The sequence below is a fragment of the Camelus bactrianus genome, chromosome 13 (assembly GCF_048773025.1).
Source record: "Camelus bactrianus isolate YW-2024 breed Bactrian camel chromosome 13, ASM4877302v1, whole genome shotgun sequence".
NCBI classification, from domain to species: domain Eukaryota; kingdom Metazoa; phylum Chordata; class Mammalia; order Artiodactyla; family Camelidae; genus Camelus; species Camelus bactrianus.
The window spans coordinates 25576648-25596949 of NC_133551.1; the positions used below are offsets into that span (position 1 = coordinate 25576648).

At 37.3% G+C, this 20302-nt stretch overlaps 1 protein-coding gene and 1 long non-coding RNA gene across 4 annotated transcripts in view; one reads left to right on the forward strand and one right to left on the reverse strand.

Moving 5' to 3' along the window:
- The window catches only part of LOC123619251 (uncharacterized), a 180563-nt gene extending 164948 nt beyond the window's left edge, over nucleotides 1-15615 (reverse strand). The window contains exons 1-2 of the long non-coding RNA XR_006727799.2: nucleotides 14883-15615; nucleotides 3692-3883 (exon numbers count right to left, since the gene is read on the reverse strand). This is a non-coding gene — a long non-coding RNA (uncharacterized LOC123619251). The remainder of the gene's footprint in view (nucleotides 1-3691; nucleotides 3884-14882) is intronic.
- Nucleotides 15616-15644: 29 nt separating this feature from the next.
- The window catches only part of NEGR1 (neuronal growth regulator 1), a 779253-nt gene continuing 774595 nt past the window's right edge, over nucleotides 15645-20302 (forward strand). For 2 of the 3 annotated variants that reach the window (XM_010963405.3, XM_010963406.3), the window contains exon 1: nucleotides 15645-16047. In XM_010963405.3, coding sequence (XP_010961707.1) covers nucleotides 15872-16047 — 176 coding nt within the window. In that variant the 5' untranslated portion in view covers nucleotides 15645-15871. The remainder of the gene's footprint in view (nucleotides 16048-20302) is intronic. The other variant, XM_010963404.3, reaches the window with a different exon arrangement.

A 20302-nucleotide genomic window follows, 5' to 3' on the forward strand; every position in this document is an offset into this window, starting at 1 on the left:
GTATATATGTATATATAATACATATGTACAGAGATTGAACAATTAAGTAACTGAATGAAAGACAGCAGGTTTCTCATACCATTTTTTAGTTACAAAGACAAAACAAAAAAAATTAAAAAAAATTTCCATGGAGAAGTCCTGCCTCTTACATTGATGCAGGAAATATACAAGGTGAACCTGGAGGTCTAGAACATTTAATAGTGCCAAAATAGAGGAAAAATTTCAGAAAACACAAAAACAAAGCACCTAGGTTGATAGGGGTATATCAAAAGATCCACTGAAAGGGCTCCCCATGGTCAAAGCTCAAATAATTTCAGCAATAAATAAAGTAATAATCCAAAATAAATAGCCACGTGTCCATTATATACATATATATGATTAAATAAATACATTATGAGAGATGATTCAAATCTTTCATGCAGAAGAATTAGAAATATTTTATAAAGATATTCTGCCCTCAAGGAAAGGAGCACAACTGCTCATTCTTTGCATGTGAGCTACACAAAGTGAAAAAAAGAAAAAGGGAATCATTGTAGTGGCGAAATCTGACAAACATCATTTTTGCCAGGTAATCAAGGTCAACATCAACAGCGATAAATCATTTTGATAACATGTACCCTTGACATGGTGTGATGAAAATGGCACATTGTCCCTGAAGTCTTTTTATTAAAAACCTATAACTCTAACCGTAAAAACAGACATCAGACAAATTCCAACAGAAGAGTATTCTACAAAATATCTAATGAATACTCTTTAAAACTGGCCAGGTCATCAAAAACAAAGAAAATCTGAGCATTTGTTATAGCTAAGAGGAAACTTACGAGTTGTGACAACTAAAGGTCATAAGGTACCTCAGGTGGGATCCTGGAACAGACAATGGACATTAACTAAAAACTAAGAAAATTTGAATAAAGTATGAATTTTAATGATAACACATCAACAGTGGCTCATTAATTGTAACAAATGTATCCAACTAATGTGAAGTGTTAATATAAGAGAAACTATGTCTCTTCAATTTTTCTGTGAATCTAAAATAGTTATAACAATAGTTTATTCAAAAACAAGATTTATAGTTTTAATGGCTCCCAGAATTCATTAAGAAAGTAAAACAGAAAATTTAGAAATACCTTTGTATATGTGTATCTATCTGCATCCTCATATGAATGCACACATATGCGTTTTCCAAAACATGAATCACCAGTGAGCTTATGAATAAACTTCAGCAGAATGAGTAATCAAAGGAATATTAATTAAAAGTTAAGACTATTCATTGATTATCAAACCATAAAAATTTAGATAACCCATAATTCTCTGCTAATTGGAAAATAAAAACAAAAACAATTTTTGAGAATATATACAAAACTTATCATTTAGGCTTGTGTCACTGGACCTCCAGAATCTAATTCTAGTAATTCATTTTAAGAATCCCTTTTAATTTATTTCTGCCTAAAGATTTAGCACTATTTTCTTATTGGCTGTTTTAAAATGGCAAATAATAAAACAAGATAAATGTTCTAATAAAAGGAGATACGTTAAGTAGTTATTGCTACACAAATGCATACAGCTACAGGGTGAACTATTATTCTAGAATTAAACATAATGTTTAAAAGTATATTAGTGACTTTATAAGGTGGCTAAATTAGAATACTTTCATATACCAAAACAGATTTACAAAATGATCTCTGTTTTATAAATTCAAATAAACGTATGCAGCTGCCAGCCTTCAGGATGGCTCTGAGTGATCTTGCCTTCCGATATTCAAGGAGTGCCCTCCCACACTGAATCATAGATGGACCCTACAACCACTTCTATATGACAGAATTACGGTGCTAGTCCATAAAGGCATGCCATCTTGGTCTCCTGGATTGCTTCCTCGGGGAGAATCTCAGGCAGAAGCACATGATATGGGCAGACAGATGATGGTGCTCATGGTAAATGACGGATGGAAATATTTATAAGTTCCCTTTACTTCTATGAAAGATAGAACAGTATATCTAAAGGTTCCTTTTACTTCTGAACGAGGTAATGATGTGCACATGTGTGTTCTGAGAGAACTTTGTTCCACATAGGAAAGGGAGTCACCATTGCAGTAAACTCTCATAAAAGGGACTACTGGACTCCATAGGTCAGCCTAGGTCAAAACTGGGAGAGCTACTAAAGGCACACTGAACAGGCACTGGAGTGGGAACTTGGTCCAACCAGAGTCATTCCCATGGACAGTGATTGTTTATGTTTAGTTCTTTCGTGTATATCCGAGGCTCCTCTGGAAGAGAAACTTAGCCTGTTTTACAGGTGGGAAAATCTGTGCCAAGCAACTAACAAATACAACTGTTTACATGTTATTATATGTGTGTATGTGTGTATGTGCACGTGTGTGTGTGTGTTTGTGTTTGACCATTGTGAAAATAGGTCTTCATCTTGTTTCTAGAAACTTGTAGATTGCTTAGGCATATTACATGTTAAATATTGAAGTGCACACATTCTTTAATTCTTTCAACAAATATTTCTTGAGCGTCTCCTACACATAAGGTCTTACAATAAACTCTAGGGGTATAATAGTAAGACAGAGGCCTAATGGAGCATGGCCTGGTAAGGACTGAATTGTGCCCCCTGCCCCATTCATATGTTGAAGCCCTGACCCCTAGTATGATTGTGTTTGGAGTGGAGACAGGGCTTTTAAAGAAGTGATTGAGGTAAAGTGAGGTCATAACTGTGGGATTCTAATCCAATATGACTGGTGTCATTACAAGAAGAGGAAGAGATAGCAAGGATGCTTGCATACAGAGGAAAAGGCCACAAGAGGACACAGTCAAAAAAGCAGCCATCCATCTGCAAGCCAAGGGGACAGCAAGCCAAAGACAGAGGGCTCAGGAGAAATCAGCCTTCCTAGCCCCTTGATCTTGGATTTCCAACCTCTGTAACAGAAAATACACTTCTGTTGTTTATGCCACCAGACTGTGGTAATGCTATGAAAGTCCTAGCCAACTAAACCATGGTCATGATGGAGAGGCTGGTAAAGAGCAGGGAACCCAGGTCCTGTAGCCTGCATACTGTGTTAAGGATTTGGTTATTGCTCCAAGTAAAATGTGAAGCCATAGAAATAGTGTAAGAAGAGAGGTAACGTGATAGTTTTTGAGTTCATGAAAAATTACTATGAAAGATTAGATTGTAGGTGAGCAAAAAGTACTGTAAGAGACCAGTTAGATGATTTAGGCAAATGAGATCATCACATTATAGTGAGCAGAGATGAAGATTTTTTCAATTAATTATTGCTGATAAATGGCAAACAGTAGATGAAACTTTAAGTATCTGTTCTATTTGAAAAATTAGGGTTTAAGATAGGCTCAGTCAAAATAACTTTGAGAAATATTTAGATTTAGAATATTAATTTTGAGATATGATAAAGGCCTTAATGATGGAAAATCCAATAATGACAAATTTATTATACTTAACTAAAATAAAGGAAAAGAATAATAGGTTTCAGAACAATGTTAAAACCAAAAAATTTGTTGATTAAATTGCTTTATATCTTAATGCTTTACAATACAGCTATGATTAACAAATATTTTCAAATAAATATAAGTTACTTTTGATTTTAATATGTTGTTTGCTTTCCGGAGTAAAATATATGTAATATACAATTATATCAAATAATAATATAGAAAATGAGTTTATAAAAACAAAAACTTACCATATTTGGAACATAAATCCTCAGTGAATGTTTGTAGTGGGTGTTATACTATGTTTTTTCATGCATTATATCTGTTTTGCCTTAAATCTTCTTGACTTGGCAACTGTATTTAACACCTTTAATCTCTTCTTAAATTTGATAGTGGTAATGGTGTCTCAGGTCACAAGACAATTTGGAGAAATCACTAATCATCTAGAACAAAACAGTTTTTGAAATAAATACATTTGTGTGGTGGAATCATGACAAATACAAATAGCAAATTACTTGAGAAATAATTATCATAGATATTAATCCATCACTGCTTCCATGCTGCTGCCTCCACTCTGCAATAAATATTGCGTGGAACATTAGAAAATCAGTCATAATGAAATAAAGTTGGTTTCAGTCTTCAAAAGCCATGTGATCCTTCACTGAAAAGTAACACACTCATTATATATGAATAATCCAGACAAATGAGTCATTTGAGAATGCCAAAATTGGATTCTGAGTGGTGATATGAGCAACAGAAAAAACATTCGGAAAAAATTAGCTACTCATACTGTTAAGAAATGTTGCTATTGTCTGGCTACAATCCTTCTCTCCTTTCTTAGGGGAGTCAAGACTAAACACCATTAAGAGTTCCTGATAGCACCTGAATTTGCTTTTTGGGTAATGGAAAATTAGATTACCCATAAATGACAACAGATAAATCTTACCTAATAAATCCAATTAAAACTGACAGATAAGTGTAAGTGTAGCCCCTAGATTATAACTATGGAGACAGAGCATAATTGTATTTGTCCTAAGACCTGATCATTTACCTGCCTCATGTAGAAATTGTGGGAGGTGGGTAAATACCCTTTACACTGCAGACTTGTCTCAGTCATAAAAATATGACTAGAAGAGGAGAGAGAATTAATGTCCAAAAAATGAAAAGGTACATGCTATTATGTACAAAATAAGCTGCAAGGATATATTGTACAATACAGAGAGTAGAATATAGCCAATATTTTATAATAACTATAAATGGTATATAACCTTAAACAATTTAATAAAATTAAAAAGGAAGACAATTCAACAAGAAGACTCTGACTCCACTAGGAAGGGCAACATTAGGATATTGGGTATCCCAGGAGAAGAGAGGGAGAAAGGAGCAGAGAGTTTATTTAGATAAATAATAGCTGAGAACTTCCCAAACCTGGGGAAGGAACTGGATACGTAAGTTCATGAAGTTAGAACTCCTAATTTATCTCAATGTAGAAATATCTGCTTCAAGATACATTATATTAAATTTGTCAAACATCAATGTCATAGAAAGACTTTCAAAGGCAACCAGAAGAAAAAAAAAAAAAAAAAAAGAATGGTAACCTACAAAGGCTATTAGCAGATTTCTCCGAGGAAAATCTACAGACAAGTAGAGAGTGAACTGAGATATTCAATATATCGAAAGACAACAATTGTCAGACAAAAATACTCTATCCGGCAAAGATGTCATTCAGAATCTGAATTCAGGAGCAATAAACACTTTCCCAGACAAACAAAATCTAGGAGAGTTCACCAATACTCAACCAAGTGCCTTATAAGAAATGTTGAAAGGAGCTTTTACCTGAAACAAAAGGCAGAAGTACACAAAACTTTGAATAAGGTGATGAACAGACAACAGAATCAGAACTTTACAACACTATATCAGAATAGGTTGTTACACATCTATTTATAGCATAAAGTTTAAAGGGAAAATGCAGTAAAAATAACTATAGGTATTTCAATGTGTGAGTAATGAACTCACAACATAAAAAAGGAATAGGTTGAGACAATAAAAATGTAAAAGAGAAAGAGGAAAAAGACAGAACCTGTATAGGCAAATGAAAATAAGTTGCTATCAGCAAAAAAGGGCTATTTTATCTATAAGATGTCTTATGGAGAAAGACAGATACTGTATGGTTTCACTCATATGTGCAATATAAACAAAAATTTAAAAAAAATAAACAAACCGAACCAAATAAAAGCAAATATATAGATACAGAGAACAGAGTAGTGGTTACCAGAGGGAAGGGTGGTGGTGAGGGGGACAGCAAAATGCATAAACGGGGTTAACTCTATGATGGACAGAAACTAAATGAGCGTACAGTAGTGTACACAGAAGTCAAATATACTATTGTATACATAAAACATACATGGTTTTAAACCAATTTTAAATAAAACAAGGAAAAAAAACAGAAAGGTAGATTTTGGGAGAAAATATTTGCAAACCATGTATCTGAAACAGGACTCATATATTCACTATATTAAAAAATTTTCAAACTTAACAGTAAGAAAAACAAAATTTAATTAGAAAATGGGCAAAAGACATGAAGAGACATTTCACTGAAAATAATACAAGGGTGATAAACACTTGGAAAGATATACAACATTCTTAGTTATTAGGAAAATGCAATTCAAAACCACAATGAATGAAATGTGAAATGAAAATCACAATGAAATGAAATACGAAATGAAAGTCACAATGAATCAAATACCACTATAAACCCAGCAGAAGAGCAAAAATAAAAACTAGTGACAATACACAATGCTGTGAGGGCGTGGAGAAACTGGATCTCTCATACACTACTGTTGGAATGTAAAATGGTACAGCCACTCTGCAATGTAATTTGGAAGTTTCTTTTTAAAAAAATTTAAAGTCATTTACCACATGACCTCACAATCACATTTCTGTTATTTATTCCAGAGAAATGAAAATAAGTCCGCATAAAAGCTTGGACATGATTATGAATAGCAGCTTTATTTGTAATAGCCCCTAATTGGCAACAAATGAAATGTCCTAAAATACGTGAAGTGTTAAACAAATTTTGGTACATACATTCCATGACTACTCAGCACTCAAAGGAAGAAACTAGTGATACAAGAACTAATTTGGATCTATCTCAAGGACATTAAACTGTGTAAATAAAAGTCATCTTCAAAAGGACACATCCTATAGGATTCCATTTATATAACATTCTAAAAATGACAAAATAATAGCAATGGAGAACAAATTAGCGCTAGTTCAAATTCAAGAGGTGACTGAGAGATGGGTGTTGATAAGATAATGGGGTCAATTGAAAGATAAAGCTGATCTCAGTAAACTTGCTGGGCTAGAGAGTGCTATATTTGGGAACACGGTCTTTGGTAACAATGCTTGAGTATTACACTCCATTCATAGGACTTGAACGTCCCTAACAGAAGTGAGTCTGTTAGTTCAAAGTAGCGATGTTTCAGCATTCTGGTTTGTCCCAATGCAAAGCTGATTGCATGCTATTATAATTCTGATAAAGTTTCAAATAGCAAAGTTTTTAAAGGTCTGTGATTAAAACAAACACAGATAACATTATCAGCAACAACAGCAAAAGGCTCTCCTCTATCCTTCATCTAATATGATATAAGAAAAAGAATAGTTTTTCTTAATGTTATATATTTGATTCTAAGCACCAAGATAATTTATAGTTTAAGACTCACTTGAAATTTTGTCACTTTCAAAAGATTGGGGTGAGAAAAAGCAAGAGTACTGGGTAGCCAAGGGATGGTATCTTAAACTGTCTTTAAACTGAGATGAGGAGGGATTACCCATCAACACAGCAGTTAACTGGAAGCAGACTAGTGTGATGATAGATTTTATGTGTCAATATGACTAGGTTATAGTATGCAGATATCTGGTAAAATACTACTCTGGATGTCACTGTGAAGGTGTTCTTTTGATGAGATTAACATTTAAATTAGTAGACTGTGAGTAAAGCAGATTACTTTCCATAATGTGTGTGGAGAGGCCTCATTCAATCATTTGAATGCTTTAAAACAAAACACGCTGCGGTCCCTTGAAGAAGAGGGAATTTCTTCTCTAGAGTGTGTTCAGATACAAGCTGCAGCATCAAATCTTTCCTGGGTCTCTAGCCTGCCTGCCTACACCACAGATTTTGAATTTACCAGTTTCACAATCACATAAGCCAGTTCCTTAAAATAAATGTCTCTGTCTGTCTCTGTCTCTTTCTGGTTCCCCAAACCCTGCAGGCCAGATTTATACAAGTTGGGGGAAGTTTTCAGCACTGATGTCCAAGAATGCTCATACCATCACTGTCCATAATAGATGAGTAATGTAAAACAAAAATGTCCATCAACAATATAATAGTAAATATATAATTGTATATTTACTTTATGGAATGCTATATAGACTAAAAAAAATGAAGGGACAACAGTTGCAATACAGCACAGGGGAATCTTAAATATGATATTCAGCAAAATAATTCAGACACAAAAAAGTACATATTGGATAACTACATATTATATAATCCATATGGCTTTGTATGAGTACATAAAAGGGAGTCATTGTTTCAGATGGATACAAAATTACGCGGTAAAATGTGAAAAAAAAAAAAAAGAGGATATGATGATCCTGAAATAACTTTATTGTTGCTTTTGTTGTTTTTATGTTTTATATGCAAAACGAAATGGTAACATATAAAGAAAATGAAGAGAGGATGACCTCATAGTGGTTATCTTTATGGAAGAAAATTGGGACTGTCATTAAGAAAGGGCTACCAAGAGGCTTCAGAGGTGGTGGCAATTTTCTGTTTCTTAATCTGGGTGGAACCAAATAGATGTTAACTTTACTACTTCACTAAGCTATACTTTCATATTTTATGTAGTTTCTGAAAGTCTGTTGTGAAAAGTGTGTTGTCTGTCTGAACGAAAATAAAAAATATCATGGATGTGGGTGACTTTTATAAATTTGGAAAGGTATTTCATATAGTCCTTTAAAGTTATTCCACTTTAAGCCTATCTTGTTTTTTCTAATATTAGGGGAAAAAAAACAATGATTTATTTCACTATGAATATCATTATTTAATACAAGAGCAATAAAAATCCTAATAATTGTCAGAAGTGGCCATGGAATGAAACAGCAATAGCTACTTTTCTTCTGCATAGGACCAGGTCTTCATGCTATGTTTTCTTATCTTTGTTATAAAAAGTGTATTAGTGGTAAAATTCATTTAAATAAAAAATTCCAAGAAAAGTGGAATTCCTATGTTACACAATGAAGTACCTCCCTGCCATATACATGGGTGTGTGTATGTGTATGTGTATATATACATATACAAATATATAAAATTGATCAATTGTAGGAAAATATGATAAAGGGATAAAAGTCTTCATTGAAGTGTTTGAAAAAAACACAAGGTAAGTATGCCATTGACAACAATTAACTCAAAAAAAGATAGACTTAAATGTACAACTATAAAACTTCTAAAAGATAACACAGGAGAAAACCCAGATGAGCTTGGGTCTGGTGATGCCTTTTTAGAGACAACACAAAAGATACAATCCATGAAAAAAATAATTGATAAGCTGGACTTCTTTAAAATTAAAAACTTCTGCTTTGTGAAAGACAATGTCAAGACAATGAGAAGACAAGTCACAGACTGGGAGAAAATATTTGCAAAAGACACATCTGATAAAGGACTGTTATCCAAAACATACAAAGGACTTCAAAAACTCAACAATAAAAAAAAAAAAAACCTGATTAAAAATGAGCCAAAGACCTTAACAGATCCTCATCAAAGAAGATATACAGATGGCAAATAAACCTATGAAAAGATACAGCACATCATATATCACCACAGAAGTGTAAATTAAAGTAATAATGAGATACCACTACAGACCTACAAGAGTGGTCAAAATCTGGAACACTGACACACCAAATGCTTTCAAAGACGTATAGCAACAAGAAGTTTCATACCCTGCTGGTGGGAATGTATGCACAATGGTACAGCCTTACTGGAAGAAAGCTGGTGTTTTTTCGTAAAACTAAACATACCTTAACTATATGATATAGCATTCTCCTTGGTATTTATCCAGAGGAGTTGAAAATGTATAGCCACACAAAAATCTGCATATAGATGTTTACAGCAGCCTTATTCATAATGCCAAAACTTGGAGACAACCAAGCTGTCCCTTAGTAGAAGAATGGATGAATGGACTGTGGTATATCCAGACAGTGGAATATTATTAAGCACTGAAAATAAATGAGCTATCAAGCCATGACAAGACATGGAGGAATCTTAAATGGATAGTACCAGGTAAAAGAAGCCAATCTGAAAAGGGTACATACTGTATATTTCCAACTATATCACATTTTGGAAAAGCTGAAACTATGGAGACAACAAAAACATTAGAGGTTGCCAGGAGAGAAATGAAAAAGCAGAGCACAAATTTTTATAGTAGTGACAGTACTCCATATGATATTATAATGATGGCTCCATATCATTAAACTTCTGTCTAAACTCATAAAATGTACAACACCAAGAGTGATCCCTAAGGTAAATTATGGATTTTGGATAACTATGATGTGCCAATGTAGGTTCATCTTTGCTAAATAACTGTCATTCTGAAGAGTGAGGCTGATAAAATGGCAAGCTATGCATGTTTTGGGAGGGGGTGTATTAGGGAAATCTTTATACTTTCCTCTCAATTCTTTTGTAATCCTAAAACTGCTCTAAAAAAATAAACTTTTTAAAAATACAATTGACCACTGAACAATGCTAGAGATTAAGGGCACTGATCCTCATGTAGTAGAAATTCTGTGTACTGCTTTATAATCAGTTTTCCTCATCTGCAGTTACATATCCAGAAATTCAACCAACTGTGGTTTGTGTAGTACTATAGTACTTATTGGAAAAAATATGCATATAAGTGGACCTGAACAATTCCACCCTGGGTTGCTGAAGGGTCATCTGTATATGAGATAAAAATCTCTACACTCAGAATCAGAACTTTTTAGGAAAAAAATAAAATAAAATACTAGTTTCAGAGTATAAGATTTTACACTCCTGATAGTCCAACAGAAATATTAAATTTGGCGTTTATTTTTAAACAGATGCACTTAAGTTTCCTAAAGTTCTCTGGGAAGTAAGTGAGGAAAAACATTAAATAAGTAATGATACAGGTTATTTATTAGTTTCTCCACAACTCATTCAAATATATAATGATACGTAGTTAAAGTTGTACTCATTACAAGGGAGAAGAAAAAAAATTTCAGCACTTTGAAAATAATTTCCACACACAATTACTACAAGACTTCTCATTCTGGTTTAGGTACTTAGGTGAGAATTTCAAGGCCATTGTGTGGGAATGGTTTGAAGAGATTTGAAAGTATCTCAGCAATACCGCTCCATCCCCCACTTCTTATCTCCTTGCTTACCAAAGCTAGTATTTAATAGGTAAGATGATGAACATGATAAATGAATGGATATATGATTTTTACATACAGTGATTCAAAAGGGAAATTACTTTTTTTTAACCTCTCCTTTATTCAGTACCATTTCCTGAGTGCATATGCTGTAGTTGTCACTATGCAGCAAATAAAAAATATTTAAGTTAGTTCTTGCCCAAAAGTAGCTCATCATCTATTTACACTTTTACTTAAACAACCACAAAAAGACAATTTCTTTTAAAACATGAGAACTATCCGTTCAACTCTGACTTAAATAATAGAGCTCCAATGGAAACATCATGGAAAGATATTTATAGTCAGCCATTAATTACATCCTTGCTAACCTAGGCCACTCAGTCACACAGCAGGTAAATGTAGCGACCAAACTCATGAGGAGGAACTACTTTCGTAGCTATAGAATTCAAGTAAAATACTTCTATTTTGACCACAGTCTGCATTATTATTTTGCTTGAAAAGCACAAGATGGTATATATTTTTAGAAATGTAACCTGTAATGGGATGGTTGTCAACCTGGGGTAATTTCTGCTGCTCCCCCCAACCCCTGTCTACACAGCATTTAGCAATGTGTAAAGAAATGTTGGTTATCACAACTACTGGCATCTACTGGTGCTACTGGTATCTAATGAGTAGAGGCCTGGGATGCTGCTAAACATTTCCCAATGCACAGGGCAGCCTCCACAACAAAGAGTTACCTGGCCCCGAATATTAAGTGTCTTGGTTGTAAATATATATATACATATATACATACACACACACACACACACGTATATCTGAATCACTTTGCTGTACACTTGCAACTAACACAATATTATAAATCAACTACACTTCAAAAATAAAAGTGCCTACGTTGAGAAATCTTTCTATAAAGAAAGATTTTCCCACCCCCAACAAATTTCCTGAGTTTCGTAGTTCTCACACTGACTTGCAAATCACCACTATAGGTCAGCTTAAGTTGGCAAGGTGCTCCAAGCTTAAACCAGCTTAATTCAAATAGAGACTCAATTATGGCCCAAGTTACAGAGCTATTATTCATATGTCCTGTTTAAAAGGGCTCCCTGACCTACTCTTTCAGGAATTACAAAGTGTTCTCATTAGCTCTGATTAGGTTCTGGGACCTGTCTTGCCTAAAATTTCTCATGCCTAGACAGTAATAGCATGAAAGATGTATCTGGGTTTACTCACTATCAGAAAACCAGTGTTAATTTATATTCTAATTTTTCCATAATAACAATCTTATTTATACGGTCGGTTAAAAATCAAGCTTATTAAACCAAAGAAGTGTAAGAAGATTCCTTATAACATTACCCTTCCAAGATACCTGAGGTCAGAGGGCATGAAAAACAGGTATGTAAACCAATCTAGAGAATGCCATAATCAGTTGTCACAGGTTACACATCTCTCCTTCCATACTGCTCATTACGTTTCTTTGAATATTAAAAGTTGAGCTTCGAAAACAAAGTAAGGGTACAAAGTACAGGTAGTAACTGTAATGCATTCGTAAGTCAATTCCTAAAAACCGAGGCGTATCCTCCCACAGCCACCCCAACCCTCACTAACTGCAAAGTTCAAACAATGCTGTTACCTATTCTTGACATTAAACAACAACAAAGAAGTCTACAAAGGAACTATGAGCTATCTAAGCTGAGAGGTTTTCTTTCTTTCATTTCATTGGTGCTTTTGTTTTCTCTCAGAAGCCAAGATTGTCAGGATTTAAGTCTCTTCATGAAAGACATCTAGGACCTCTAAAGCAGATACTGGAAACCTTGTAAAATCCTCTCAGCTATATGCCCATGGAAAGGTTGAGGGGAAAGGAAAGTAATAAAAGCTTTTAAAAACATTTCCTCCCTAGTTAGAAGGACAGAAAAAGTACATGCATTAAGCAAGGCTGCCCCACTCGGCATTCTTGCATTCACTTTAAGCAACAGTGATGCACATGTAAATAAAGAACCTTTCCAGTAGTCTACATGCATCTATAAACTAGGTTTAGTTATTCCTTCCTTTGGATGAATTTTGTGATAGTTAAGGGCTTTGTGATCAGTGAATAGAAGTTCAGATAAAAATTATAAATAAAGAAAATAAACTCTTTGCCTTTAAATAGAAGTGGTTCCAGTTTCCCTTCACAAGCCTGAAGTGTTGTTGTACATATTAAAACTGCTGCATAGCTCCATCTCTGGTCACAGAAACTCCTTCTTTCCCCCTCCTCACTGAAGATGTCAGATCTCAGGGAAACAGCAGTTACAAAAGGATGCTTTTCATAGCCTGTACTAGAAAACGCTGGCACCCCAACCCTGCATAAAATACCACTAAACTGAGTCACAATGCCCGAAGCTGTGCCTTCTGCTTCTCTTCTGCTAAATAATACTGTGAAGTTTTGCCCATGTACAGGACATGTCGACTCGTCTAATACCCCGTTTGCCCTAGATAATTTTAAGCTTTATCCATCAGTGTACCACGCGAGAGAGAAAACCGCAGTTAACGAGATGACAGTGTTACCTAGGTATTTGGCATCAATATTAGCAATAGTCTGTCATTTGACAATTATTTCCCTAGCATACCAGACGGTAAAGAAAACGTTTTCATTCATCCGCAAATGACTAACATTTTATTGATGTTTCAAAATGCGCTTGAATACTATTGCACTCTCAGTTTCCGAGACGGATTTGAGAGTTAAGCTTGAATACTAACATCAGTAACTCCGTCTGCAAATGTCTCGGTTAATTGTCGGGCCTTGGGTGCCACTTCAAGGGAGGTGATGCTGGTTAGGGGCTCTTCGATCAGTCAGTCTGGGTGGTCACAGGTGATGGGAACCCTCCCCTCTCCCCATATATCCTCATGCACTGCGATAAAAATCACTCCCAGCACCGCTACCGCCAAGCAAAACGACTCCCTGCCTGCCTCGTAAAGAGCTCAGTCTAGGGAGGCAGCCGGATGCTGACCCCTGCAGAGATTACTGCTTCTGTGCGCTTTGCCCAAGGACCCTGCTAGTATTATGGAAAACGAGTTGGGGATGTGCGAGGTTTTTGCTTTATATATTTCCTCTAAGGGAAGAAGGACTGGGGTCAGGCGCAGAAAATCTTCAAAGACTGCTTAAGGGGGACAGAGTGGGTGAAGGGGAGGGGTGAGCATGTTTTTTAATCACTTGTTTCTCTCCTTCACTTCCCCGCTTTGCTTCCCAAACTCCTCACTGAACAAGATTGATTGGCGTAACTGCTATTGACTCCCAGCCTCGCTTCTCGCATTGATCTGCAAATGTCCTGGAATAGCTAAATGACTGAATCTGGAAAGGAGTTCCAGAGGAGAAGGGGCAGAGAAGGGTAGGGGTTGGTCCCATGCCCAGCAGTCCTGGGCCAGGACAGCGGCTCGCGGCGGCGGGGCGAGAGGCTCCGGGGCTGCGGTGTAGGAAGAGAGCGTAGCCGCTCGGCGCCGCGGAAAAGGAAGCCTGTCTAACAGGGTTTGGAGGCTGTTAAAAATATGTATATAAACCTGTGACTCGTTAAACACGATAACTTTCCCCTGTCTAGATTCGAACGCACTGATCATTCCGCCTGATAGGCTCAAACGGGTTAAACTCCCTCTTACATAACAGGGCTGCCTGGCTGTACACAATTAAAACACTTGATTGCAGTCTCTTCCCGACTCCATCCCAGCATGACCCGCCCTGTTTCTCCCAGCACGCCTGCGTGCCGCGCGCGCACCACTCCCGCGCAGCCCCTGGCGCGCGCTTACTACACGCTCACACTCACGTCCACGCACTCTCCACTTTGACCGTGCCTCACACACACGCACTCGCACACAATTTAGTGTCAACTCGCGCCGGGTGGGGGGCTGAGGGAGCCCGCCCTCCAGTCCTTAGCTACTGACCCAATAGGCAGGCCAGCTGCTCTACCGCAAGGCCTCGCATGCACCCCCTCAGGTCCCCTCAGAAAGCAGCACCCCCGCCACCGTCCCTACCTATTGCCGAAAGAGGTAACGAGTGAACTAGTTGGCCGCTTGTTAACTGTAGCGTGGTCGCCCAGGCGAGACTGGAAAGGATTAAAATAAAATAAACAACAAAACCTCGCAGTCCCTGGCGTCATGATGGCGCCGACCACAACTTGGAGGACTTAAAAGTTACGGTGCCTCAAGAGGTAAAGCGAAGCGCCCCTCTGCTCTCTTCACCTCAGTCCCGTCACGGAGACTTTTCTAGCAAAACACCACTCTGGTGCATGACAGCAAGGGAAGCGTTCTGTCTCCGAAGCACCTCTCTTCCCCTCTCAGTCTGCATAACTGTGATATACCTCTTCCTTATATGTGTATATATATATACACATATATATACACATTTTTTTCCCGTTTTCTTTCTTTTCTTTCCACAGCACCCCCTCTTCACGTTCCCCCCTCCCTGCTGCATCCCTAGTCCCCGGGCGGGGTTGCTAAGGAAACGGCCGCTTGGCAACGCGCGTGAGCCCAGGGGCCGCCGACCGCCGCTGCGCCCCGCGCTGCTTCTGCCGCTGCTGCTGCCGCGATTGCAGCCGCCGCCGTTGCCGCTCGCCCTGCCTCCGCCGCCGCCGCGCCTCCTCCCTCACTCGCCGGCGCGCTCGCCTCCTCGTTAGATAGTGTGCGAGCCGCCCGAGAATCAGACACACTCCGGACTCGGCCAAAAGCAACCGAGAGGAGGTGTAGTGTGGTGCCAGGGGGTGGGAGGGGAGGGAGGGAGGGAAAACAAGAAGGAGGAGGAGGGGAGGCAAGAAAGAGAGAAACAACACCGAACAACTAGAAGGGGAAAAAAAAGAAAGAAAAGAAACCCACCCGCCCACCAAAAAAATTTTTTTGAGAGAAAAAAAAAAAAAAAGAAGAAAAATCCTGTGGCGCGCCGCCTGGTTCCCGGGAAGACTCGCCAGCACCAGGGGGTGGGGGAGTGTGAGCTGAAAGCTGCTGGAGAGTGAGCAGCCCTAGCAGGGATGGACATGATGCTGTTGGTGCAGGGTGCTTGTTGCTCGAACCAGTGGCTGGCGGCGGTGCTCCTCAGCCTGTGCTGCCTGCTACCCTCCTGCCTCCCGGCTGGACAGAGTGTGGACTTCCCCTGGGCGGCTGTGGACAACATGATGGTCAGAAAAGGGGACACGGCGGTGCTTAGGTAGGAAGAACGGCGTGCTTTTCGTACTTGTCTCCGTCTGTCTTTCTGTCTCTCCACCTTTCTTGTCTTCTTTTAAACCGAGTAATGCTGTTGGTGGTGGTCACTATTGAAAGACCGCGGTCTCGGGATATCCATGTACCGATTCTGCCCGGAGCCCTGGCCCCTTTACCCTGGGGCAGGTAGCACACCGGACTCAGGGTGCTGAAGCACTTTGCCAGAACGCCAAGTAGCCTGGGATGAGTGAAGTATGAGGTTTAGGAGGGGCACATGCCCCTTGGAAACTCAATTCACAAGGTCTCCGGTTTACTGTCAGGGGGTACTCTTGGAGAGTCTGACAAGTTTATCAGGTTTGTTTCTATTTACTCCAGGCGGAGTGACTTTTTCCAACGCTGGCTCCCTGCTCCCATTTATTTTCCCTCTCCCTTGGACACTTAGGCTCAATTTCTCCCTTTGCAGTTTTCTTTTCTTTCCTCTTACCGCTTTCTCCCTTTTCTTTTTTTCTCCCTTCATTTTCCCCCCTCCACTTTCCCCCTCCTTCTTACTCTTTTCCTTCCATTGCCTCTTTTCATACCTATTCTATTTTCTATTTTCCCTCCCTTTTCTATTTTCTCCTCCTGTTCTCTCCTCTTTATCTCCACCACTCTACTTTCTGATCATCTGATTTAACCCACTTTCCTCCATTCTTTACCTTTCTCCATTCCCCATTTTTCCTCTTTATTAATGTCCCTATTCTGTGATTTATCTCTCTCTCTTTAACTCTCATTTCTCATCTCTTTCCCCATATCCCTTCCCATCCATGTCACACACACGTTATGTTCCCTATAACCCCTTCCAGGACTGTTTCCTCACCCTCACAAATCTCTTTTTCTTAAACACACTCCCTCACCTACGCAGTTTCGCATCCTCACACATGCTGGCACTTCCGTGCTCTAACAACCACTCTCACATTCAGATTCTCTTTTACTGTTTAAAAGGCACATACTCCTTCACTGTTCCACATGCTATCACTCACACATGTGTCCACACAGTCTCTCTCCTCTTTTCCTTTCTCTCTTTATCCCTTCGTCCTTCCCTCTTTCCTCCCTTTTTCTATCTTAAGTTTTGCTTCTTTTTCTCACTCATCCTTCCTCCCTTCTTTTCCCTAAGGTTGAGCATTGAAATGTTTTATCATTAATGAACATCCATAGCCTAATTTTACCTGTAAGCAACACTGCAGGGTGAGCTTCTGGAAACATTTTCTCCTGTGAAAATATAAATTGATGATCAACAGTGCTTAGATCTAAACAAGGCTAAACACTCTTATTCTTTCAGTGCCCATTGCCCTCCCTTCTCCCCGTGACACCCTCACCTAACGTACATCTCAAATCTCCCTGAAAGATCTTCTTTCTCTCCACTGGGTGGTAGTTGGCTTATAAGTGTAGATTGCACAAAATCGGTATACATGGCATGTCTAAGGTGAAAGAGAGTGGGATATGTTTTCATTTGAAACATACAATATATTTCAAGCTGAATGATCTGGAATCTGGGTGTGGTATATGATTTACACCTCCTGAAACATGCTTATAAGTCCAAATTCATGGGGAATACTATTACAGTTTCTAATATACACTAACAACATGCTTTTATAATATATGCTATCTACTGTAAACACAAAATGCCACTGATGTATACAAAAGTAAATAATTTGTTATAATTTAGTAAAGCATCTTTTCATTGTTGGTAAAAGCAGTGAACTTTTGGTCACACAGGATGTAAATTAACCCTTATTCATGTTCTTTGCATTAGTTTGTTTTGGAAGTTTAAACAACAGTGGTGAGGACAAGAAGCAGTATCTTTAGAGGCTGCAAACACGTATCATAGGAGCTGCAATCTATATGTTTGTAGTCGCATATTGCTTCTTTGTAATGAGCAGTAACATTTTCAATATAAAGGACTTGAAAGACTACTTGTCTTTCAATGATATATTTTAGGCATTTTGTTTCTAATGAGCAATCTGATAAACACTATGGCTTATTAAAACAGCTGAACCCACGATCTGCTTCTAGGAGACCTATATTTTAGTTCACTCATTGCTTCCAATAGTGAAGCTTCTCTAACTAGTGGCAACACTACCTTTCCAGTGTTTTTGGTTTGGTGCAGTCCTTGTTTACTTGCGTGCACTGTATCTCATCCCTTTGTATGCTATATCCTGAGCTTTCTAGTATCTTAGTTTAGGGAACTTTTGACTTTTAAACTTTTAAAGAATAGAATCTCTGTCTTTTCTGAATGATGTTTCTAACCAATTAGAGGGTTTGTTGTTTTTTTTTTTTTTAAATAAGCAGAATCTTTACTTGTTGTCTGAAACATCTGATCTGCATTACTTTTTACCCAAAATAATTTGCTTACAGTAATTCTAGAATTCTCTTGGGAGTACCCCAGTTTTGATCTTTTTATATTGTCCATAGGTTTTAAACACTTTTAACATATATATTCATGAGAAATCTCTCTGTTTAAAACAATGGTAAATTTTGTCAGTTATTTTTCTTGACTCTTCTGGTACTTGCTCTGTTCGTAGACCAGTACAGACAGAGCTTAAAGACGAAGTAAGTGAAAGGTGACATGTTTTTCATCAGAAGTAATGTCACAGAGTTATATTTTATGTTTTCACTTTGGATACTTGGAATTGTATTTGATGTCATTTTCTAATTCATTAGAAAACAATTGTCCCTCAAACACATATGCCCTCAGACCAAAGTACAGAAACCTAATGCTTGAGAGAACACTTCACTGAATTACATGATACCATTTATTAAGCTTTACACATTATGCTCTATTTTTAATGTAATACACATTTCTCAAAATGTCTCTAATAAAAAGCGAATAGTGGCATAACAGTTATCAAATAACTTTAAGTGCTAAAGGCCTGAAAGTGCAAACATGTCAGTCAGTGACTCTGTTGCTTGTGGTTACATTAATGAAACAGAAGTTTAAAGGGCAAATGATACATTTATATCTCCTAAATGCCAGAATGTCTGATTTAGAGAAAAGAACCAAGAAAAGCAAAACTTTCAGTAAGTGGTGTTATCATGCAGAAGGGAATTCACTCTGCGATCTACTAAATATAATGTCATTTCGTAAATCAACTTCTCTGTTTAGCTCAAATAGAGGACTTATAATGAAATTCCATTTAATAATTTCAACATTCTTATCATTTTAACTTTGCCTTTTAAGGTTAGTGAAGCAATACATTAAATGTCAAAATGTCCCTTACTTCTAATAATGGTATTCACTGATACATCGCTGAAGGGTTCACTTGAGCTATTTGGACATTCTTGATAAAGTCTTTAATGATACATCTATTCAATGTAGTAACATTTGATACTTCCCTTACTTAAACTTTGAATAAATGCACGGATATCTAGAGTACATTGTAATTTGCTACAAATACAAATTATTGTTCTCATTAACTTATTAGACACTAGATTGCTACCACATTTAATACTTATTGGTATTTTATGCTTAACAGAACTTGTTAATCTGTATATGGAGAAATTAACTTTTTCTCTAGTTTTAAAATTTCATTTTGTAATACTTGGAAGATCTGAGTTAATGTTTCATGAGGTTACATAGCAAAGAATAGGAGATGCTGGAACCATATCAGTCATGCTTTAGGACCCAGTGTTTCTAGACCTGGAAAATCAAAGAGAGCATAACTCTGCTCTGGTTCAATACATAAATTTCAGATGACTTTAAAAAATAATTTTTCAGTTACTTTAATGTGAATGAGGTGCTTTATCCTTATCCTATTAACAAATATGTTAACATATACAAATATTTAATGTTCTTTGGAAAAAATACACGGAGTATCCTCATTTATATCCTCCCAGTGCCTGAGCATTTTTAAAAAGACATGTCATTTTCAAGGTAATTCTTTCAATCTATTTCTTCTTCAACTCTTCTATGAATTTTGTACATTTTAAGCTGCCTCTTTGATACGAATTCAAAATATCCTATTCTCTGCTTGTCATGCTTTAATCAAAGGAAGGAAGAGAGATTCTTTTCTTAAATGTGGTATCTTCTTTTACCTTAGCAAAGTTGAACATAACTTTGTCATTTTCATGCAGCAGATTTGAATGGAAATTACATGAGATCCTAATAATGATATTATAATATGGAGGAAGGCTTTTGCTATAAGCACAGAACACAGAACTTATTTACCCAGAAGAGATTTCCATTGAAAGCCACAAAACTTTTACAAGTAGATTTATAAATGGAT